At 35.6% G+C, this 8,219-nt stretch overlaps 2 protein-coding genes across 2 annotated transcripts; one reads left to right on the forward strand and one right to left on the reverse strand.

Moving 5' to 3' along the window:
• Positions 1-813: 813 nt before the first annotated feature.
• PADG_08644 (uncharacterized protein) lies at positions 814-2,524 on the forward strand (the record flags this gene model as incomplete). Its single annotated transcript, XM_010765658.1, has 4 exons — positions 814-921; positions 1,003-1,128; positions 1,210-1,302; positions 1,379-2,524. The coding sequence occupies 4 exons, from the start codon at positions 814-816 to the stop codon at positions 2,522-2,524; spliced, it is 1,473 nt and encodes a 490-aa protein (XP_010763960.1).
• Positions 2,525-3,312: 788 nt separating this feature from the next.
• On the reverse strand, positions 3,313-4,289 carry PADG_08645 (uncharacterized protein; the record flags this gene model as incomplete). The annotated part of the gene is made up of 2 exons (XM_010765659.1): positions 3,313-4,063; positions 4,177-4,289. 2 exons carry the CDS (start codon positions 4,287-4,289, stop codon positions 3,313-3,315), a joined length of 864 nt encoding a protein of 287 aa, XP_010763961.1.
• Positions 4,290-8,219: the final 3,930 nt, after the last annotated feature.

Raw genomic sequence — 8,219 nt, forward strand, 5'->3', positions numbered from 1 at the left:
TCAAAGTATGTCTAATCAATGCAGAACTTAATAAGTAACAGATCACTAAATTAGAGAACTTTCTCAATATCAGTAAATATCACAGAGCTAAAACAATCTGTCATCAGATTCAAGTAGAGAGAGTCCTCACTATTAAAGATGTCAATAGAAAAATCAAGCAGTGTAAGAATAATGAAGCTGAAAAAGAGCAGAATAAGAAGTGATAGAGACTTGAAGTTAATCTTATGAAAATTAATAATAACTCATTCTTATCACTGACAGAAGAGAAATTAAATCAATTTTGAGATGATACATATACTGAGAATGATGTAGATAATCTTATTATTATAGATTAGCTACTGGTTGTTGATATGGAGTGCAATAATGAGGATGTGATTCAAGATTTTTATCATTTCAGTGTTTTTATTGTTTTGGTGTGGTGCACCCACATGAGGTGTGGGTTGCGCAGCGGCACGATTACTCGATGTATCTCAATACGGGTTTTCCCCACGGCCTCAGCTGTTCTTCCATTGTTCCTGTCGACTTGACTGCCCGCGTGGGAACTAGCTAGTTAGTTATTTAACTAAACTAGTTACCCCTCATCGGTGAAAATCCAGACAATCTAGCACAATTACTTATTTGTATATATATTATACTCCATTTATTGCCACCGCCATCATTGAAATACCCTTAGTGATGGTAGGGAACTTTTTCTCTCGTCAACAATTTAAGCGCAGTCGCCTCCATTTTTTATCATACAAGTTAACATTCCCCACAGGATTTATACACTACACGCACGCCTCCCTTTCCGGGTCTTGTTAAAACTCTTTCATCATGGATTCCGTAAATCTTCACCATCGGATTGCTACTGCAAATACTCTGGTAACTACAAATACGTCCCTAAGTGATGACGAAGGCGCTCCCGACTTTGATATGAGTGGTGTATGATTTCTCTTCCATTTTCCGACCCTACATGTAGCTTGGAGGATTATGCTTGACTGAAAGATTTTCATATTTTTAAAGGCGACCAATATTCTGCTTGAAAGGCTTCAGGCATGGAAACACATGTGCGGATATTTGGAGAACTATGTTACAACAATACAAAAAGTGCAACGGAGCCAGTCCAAGGAGTTTGAAAAAGTTTTGAAGGTATGACTATGAGGCTTCTGGCTAAATTTCTTTTGAGGGTTAGGTGGATTGATTGCTAATATCGTGAGCGTCATGCAATAGACCGTGTCAGAGCCTCTAAAAGAAGCTCATCATTTCAATCAGAGCAAAGACGGGGTGACTGGACTGTTCGACAAATTACGGGCTAATACAGAAGTACTTGCACATCTATGGCTACGAGACTCCTGGGCCCTGACTCAGTTTCCAAGTTGCTAACTGTGCAGCATGATAGGGAATTGTGAACTTTCACCTTGAAACTGAGAAAAGCCTGAAAATTACTGTTCTCCCTAAACTGGAACACCTTCATCATAGCATCAAATGCAAAGCCAAGGAACTCCGTCACCGTGCATCAAAGGGCTCCAAACAGGTTGGTAAAGCCCGTTCTACAACCCAGAAACATATCGAAATGTTGGGTCAATACACGGCAGCTTTTGACTCTGCCACCGGTGGAAAGCTAGACTCCGCTCATGATCCTTACCTGTTATGCAGAGGTACCAACTATCGCCTCAACAAGCAGGTAACTGAAGAAAACAACCATCTTCATGAGATGCTCCAGGTTCAGAATTCGTTTTCTCAATCTGAAGCCCATATTCTTGAAACCGTGCGAAATGTGCTCAATCAAATTTTCCAGTGCATGGATGCCCAAACAGCACAGCAGCGGGCAGCCTACGCAGACATGGTCAGTGCAGCCCAAAAAATCCCTCCAGGCTTCGAATGGCTAGATTTTTACATGCGCAATGAATCCTCGTTGTTCAACCCCAATACTGTTCCCCGCAGCATATCCAATGCAACGTTCCCGAACCAGGATCACCAGGCCACCAAAGCGCTAATTGAGGGCACACTTCAGCGCAAATCCCATGCGGTAATCAGGGGCTATAGTTATGGCTATTATGCCGTCTCTCCAGCTGGTTACCTCCACGGATTCAAGGACAACGACGATTATCGCCATGATCCCACCCCCGATATCACTCTCTACCTCCCCGAATGCGCTGTTGGCCACATGGATGGTGTTAAATTTAGTGTTAAGGGCAAAGACGTCTCCGGTGGTAGGGTAGGCCAGGTCCTTGCCCCGTCGTCTGAACTTAGTTTTAAAGCCCACTCCAAGGACGAGGCTAAGGAGTGGGTGAGTGTCCTTTCTAGCGTATCTAGTTCAGGCGGTTTGGGATCGGGGCCGGCCAGCCCGACAGCAAGCCCAACAGCAAGCCCGACTGTGAGCAAGGTAACAAGGGATCCTCACGAAAGTTCCCCTTTAGCTCAAACGTCCACGCAGGTGTCGCTTACATCTCCAACACCACAGTTTCACCAAGAGGAAGGGCTCGTGGCACCCCAAACTGAGGGAGTGGCAGCCGTTCCAACGCCGAATCCGCAAAATTCATGATATTCATATATCAGGAACAGCCCCTTCTATGGAGGAGCGAACACCTCAGGTTTCCCCACATTTTCCTTTGTCAGTTGAATGAGTTTTTCTCCCTCTATTTTGGTATATCAAGGTCATGTTACCATACGGTAGCGAGTTCAGGAGGGCAAAAAGACAATATTGCATGCTGACACCTTTGAGTATCTTACTTATTATTTCAGTCCATTTCTACTATTTATTTCGATAATTTGGATATGGATGTCTCTTCTATTGTCCCATCATTCACGATGAATCCACTTGGATATGTTATCACAATTTCTCACGATTTCTCACTTGGTCATTTGTATCACATGCCTAGCTGACAATGTATTTCTTTTTCATCTTATACTGGACCTGAATGAATAAAAGCCCTTGCGTGTCATTACATCCACTGCAGAGTGTAATATGATAGCTGACATTAGTGTTGCAAGAAATCTAAGATGATTAAGCAGTTGTCCTTTCAAAACATATAATTTATCCCCTAATACCAGCAGTTAAAATATTTGCTTCCCAACGCCAAGAAATATTAAATTAAAATACCACCTGAATGAAAACTAGGCCATATAATGTTCCAAGATGGTTCCGCAGTGAAGAAACTAACTATAAACCGTAAGACCTCGAATGGTAGATGAGAAACTAGAATATCAAGTGGAACGATAATTCCACTGTGGCAAACACAGCAACTAATTGCAAATACACACAGAGAGAAAAGAAAAAGAAAAGAAACTAACATACAAATAAACTAAGTAACAATAGTACAGCAAGATACATCAGAAGTCATCCGGATACTCAAGGTCCTCAAGCTTATTGCTGAGAAACTTTGCCAGGGCCGCAGATTTAGATTCTAGAGCTAGCAATACCGCAGGCGATGAGTCGAGATTCAGGCTTGCAAGACGGTCTAGGTCATTGCTTCGATCGATTTCCCATTGCCGCTGGAGCGCTGCATCCGATTCCATTTGCGGAGATGTTGGGGGCCGCTCAGTGGTTGCTTGTTCGCGGTCTGCTGCTGCTGCTTCTGGCGATGACGCGGATGTCGGGTTGGGGGCCGACGATGCAAGACTCGTGGAATGGCGATCAAGCGGGCTGTCAAATGCGGTTGAGTAGGATTCCGGCCCAATAGTGTTTCGTTCGGTATCGCTCGCTGAGGAGCCAATAACAGCACGCCCACGGCCTCCACTGCCACTAGAGGGTGATGGATGGTGCTGTTGTTGCAGCTGCTGGGGAGGGATAACATGACTTGGTCCGACAACAGCAAGTAGAACCTTATCTGCGATCTTGGTAACGACGGCAGCTAAGTTTTCAAATTCGAAGACTATTGATCCGACATCACCAAGCGGCACTGATGGGGCGGTCACAAATGAGCTGGGGTGGCTGGCGGGATTAACACCGGTGAGATTCCTAGCGGGGGCATTCACTGCGAAGGATAGATATGCGGCGCCATAAGTGGCGCTAAGGTTTCGTAGCTGGCGCGGAGGTAGCGACGAGGCATGAGCAAAGATGGCACCATTTGTTGCGAATATTCTAGATACGACCAAATCGAGATTGACCACGGTGGATTAAAAGACGATCTCTACAGGGGAAAAAGACAAAATATAAAAATAAAAATAAATTTAAGAGAATGGAGGGCCACGAACATGATAGAGGTAATTTCTGGAGGACACAGATTATCTTCGAGCAAGTCTGACAAGGCGTCCGTGTCGAGCATTTTGATACCGGGCAGTTCTGGTATCATCTTGGCAGGGGTCATAGGATTAGGATCGGGGTCCGTGACATCAGCACTGAAAGCCGATGATGTCCGGGATGAAGAACAGGAACAGTCTTCTGGAAAAAGAAATAATTGTCTACGAAGTCCTCGTCCTCGTCGTTGTATAGAATTATCGGCTCGCCGTTGCACGCGAGATTCTGCGCGAACTTCACGTGACTTCTTTGCCAGCACGGTATATGTTCAAGCAGCTCGAGTCAGGAGAGCTGGAACCGGTGCGGATATCTATTAAATGATCGTCAGTTATCGACATGTTCTCAGGATGAGGTGCGGGGAGATAAATTCGCAGAACGGGAAGGGTTGGGGAACGCTATGCTGCAGGAATATATATCCTGATGCTTCTTGGGGCAACCTGATGAACCTACAGCCGGAGGAGGGAGGGGTTGGCTAGTTTATTAGAAGAGCATGAAACATCAGAATAACACATAATTGGGAATTGGCAACAGGCGAGCATGAATACGAGAGGGCGCCAGGAGAGTCGAAAGAAAAGCAAATCCTCTTTGGGGTGTGGGATGACATAGGTTGTATACAGTATGGTGAATTTCAAAATCTTTAAGCGCAGCCGAAAGGAAATGTCCATTGAAAAAATTAAAAATAAAATAACATATAAAAAATATTAATAGGTGTGGTGTTGAGTGGAGATACATATATGTTCTGGGCTCTGTGGTGTGTATGAATGCATGATATGATATTTCGGTTCAAGGAGCGACATCCATCGCATCCATCATATCAGGAATGAAAATTTGAGGGGAATAGGAAATTAAGTCAGAGCTAGAGACATACCAATGCACGGAAGACGTAACTTATGCCACCACACTATGTTGACTGGGACTTGGTCGTTGAGCGGGTTATGTTAGGGTTATAACCCGAGTAAAAATATTTGTTTTGATATTGAATGAAGTCGAAGATAGAAAACATATCTAGTTTAACTACATAGAGTTAGGTAGTTGGTTAATTAGTTGGTTAACTAGTTAGTTATAGTTAGTTAGTTACAGACTAACTAATTAACTAGTTAAATGACCACCAATCAGAACAACGGTGCCATTCCAACTAACTGATTTCATCAAATCATTTAATGTGCCATCTGTCAAGAGCATTGTATCTATGCCTCAAATCTCTGCGGACTGCTACGACCGTATGTGATGGGCATGACTGCCCGGGTAGCCGCAACACCTCACGTGATATACGCGTGTATTAGTAAGGTAGCCAGTTCCTCCCACCAATAGAAGAATCCCACAGGTTATTCCCTCGTCCGCAAGTTCTTGCTCAATTAGCGTGGTTTCAATTAGTGTATATTAAACAGTTTCTTATTGAATAATCAAAGTAATTTTGGTATTAGCATGTATTAAGATAATTTATAAAGCTTTAATTAAAGATTCACATTGTCACTACAGAGGTATGAAACAAAAGTAATGACTTACAGTAGTGTTGCTTGATGTATTGCAAATAGCAATTATCTTATCTAATTTGTATGAAATAAAAAGTAGCTTTGATTCAAATAAACAAACAAGAACATCATACTTTATTTCTCTATTTTTGATTTCTACCATAATAATCTATCTCATTTGAGTGAATAACTTGTGAAATTCTATATTCAAAGTCTTTTTCAACATCTGCTTTAGTCTCTACAAATGCAATTATATCATATCATTCTATTGAACTGTAAGTTCAAGCTTTTACTTTAGTGAGTTTCAACTATACTGCTCTTGAAACTGAACTCCAGCTTCAAATTTCTTTTTATATAGTTCAGAAAATTCAATAGAAAATCACTTAGTGAAAATATAATTCAAAAATTAGTCTATGAATTGAGAAATATTATGTTGAGAATTCTTTCTATTTAGAATAAAGTTTTAAAAAAATTCAAAAAGTTTTTAAAATATCTTTAGTTAGAGCAATGAAAATAAAGATATCAATTTTATTACCAGCTATTATATTTGATAAAAGTTTTATGAATTATACTCTAAGAATTATGAAAATAAATATAAATTATTATAATACAGTTAATGATAATATGAAATAGAATTAATTTACATTAATTCTCAATTATTTATATATATCAAACTGCTTATCTCATTTGTATATTCTAATTCTCAGTTTAGTATTCTTATTATAACTATTTAGTAGATAGATAAAGTGAGCTTTGATCTTATTATCATCATATCTCTAGATTAATTTATGATGTAATATTAAACTTCTCTTTTTTATAAGCTTGAAGAATTGAGTAAGTAGGACTTATATTTATATTCATATCTATATCTACAGTTATATTTATATTTATATCTATATCTATATATAATTAAGATTATTTAGTAATTATAATTATGCTGAGTATTTAAACTTTTATTAATTTTTTTTATTATTCTTTATTTATTTTTATCTAACTTATTTTTATTTTTATTATAAATGCTTCTCTTACTGCTTTTTATCAAAAATTTAAGAATATTATTCAAAAGCTCTATAATCAAAATCAATAGTTATTGACTAAATATCAAATTTTATATACTAAATATTAATTTTTATAAATAGTTTTAAATAGTTCTCATTTTCAATTTTAATCTCATCTGAAACTATTACTATAAGACTCTGAAAAGATCATTAGTTAAACTTTAAAATTTGATATCTGACTCTTCTTAATCAAAGTTAAACTATATATTGATAAAGCTACTATTAAAAATTTAATTACTTAGTTCTATTATATCTATTTAAATCTAGATTCAAATATAAAAATAATAATTTTTTCTTAGCTAGCTTAAGCTGAAGAAGTAAGTAATTAAAATTATAATTTAATTCTTAATTAGCTTCTTTATATATATAATAATTTAAATAAGATAATTAATATAGAAGAAAAATTATATAATCTAAAGTAAAGCTTAAATAAATTTTCAACAATTTATATTACTAAGTTTGAATATATTCTCTATGAGATAAAAGCCCAGTGGTAGTGAGATTTTTTAAAGATATATTAATTATATTAAAGTATATCAATTTATAACTATTCAGCTCAACAATTAAATTTACCTCAGACTTATAAAAAATTGTTATATATTGATTAGCAGTTATCTTTTAATTTCTTCTATTCATTTTTATCTCATTCTTTTTAGCAAACTGATTGCTCAGCTTGTTATAATTATTCAGCTTATTATGATAACTTTGATTCTATGAATCTAATCAAAATTAATACTTTTAACTTTTTATATAATTTTTTATTATATACTTTATTAATTTTATTTTTTTAATAAAAGAAATACTATTAAGAATACTTTTATATATATTGTAAATTTAATAATTATTGAGTTAAAAATTATTATTTCTATTTATATTCTTCTAAGTCTTATTATTGCTGTCAAACTATTATATGAATCTCAGTTTTTAATCAAGAATATAATAATAATAACTTAGATAATAGTGAAATATAAAAGAAGATATATAAAAATCTAGTAAATAATAGCTAAAATTATTAATCTACTAATAAATTCAATAAATATTATTTTACTTTTTTTTATATCTAGCATAGTTACTTGAGAACAAGTACTCTTTTATAATTGAAAATTAATATTATAATACTATTGTTAATAATATAAGATAAGATTAATTTACTTTAATTCTTAATTATGTATATATATTAAATTGATTATTTTATTTCTATATTTTAATTCTCAGTTTAGTATTTTTATTACAGTTATCTAGTAGATAGATAAATTAAACTTTTATTTTACTATCATAATATTTTTAAATTAAGTTATAATATAAAATATTTAATTTAAAAAAAAACTCTACTTTATATTTCTTAAATATATTTAGAAATAATATAAGTAAAAAAAGATTTTTAGATTAAAATAAATATTATAGAAATATAAAAAAAATATTATCTTTTTAGATATATAGAATATATACTATAATTAAAGATCAATTATT

The sequence above is a fragment of the Paracoccidioides brasiliensis genome (assembly GCF_000150735.1).
Source record: "Paracoccidioides brasiliensis Pb18 unplaced genomic scaffold supercont2.27, whole genome shotgun sequence".
Taxonomy (NCBI): domain Eukaryota; kingdom Fungi; phylum Ascomycota; class Eurotiomycetes; order Onygenales; family Ajellomycetaceae; genus Paracoccidioides; species Paracoccidioides brasiliensis.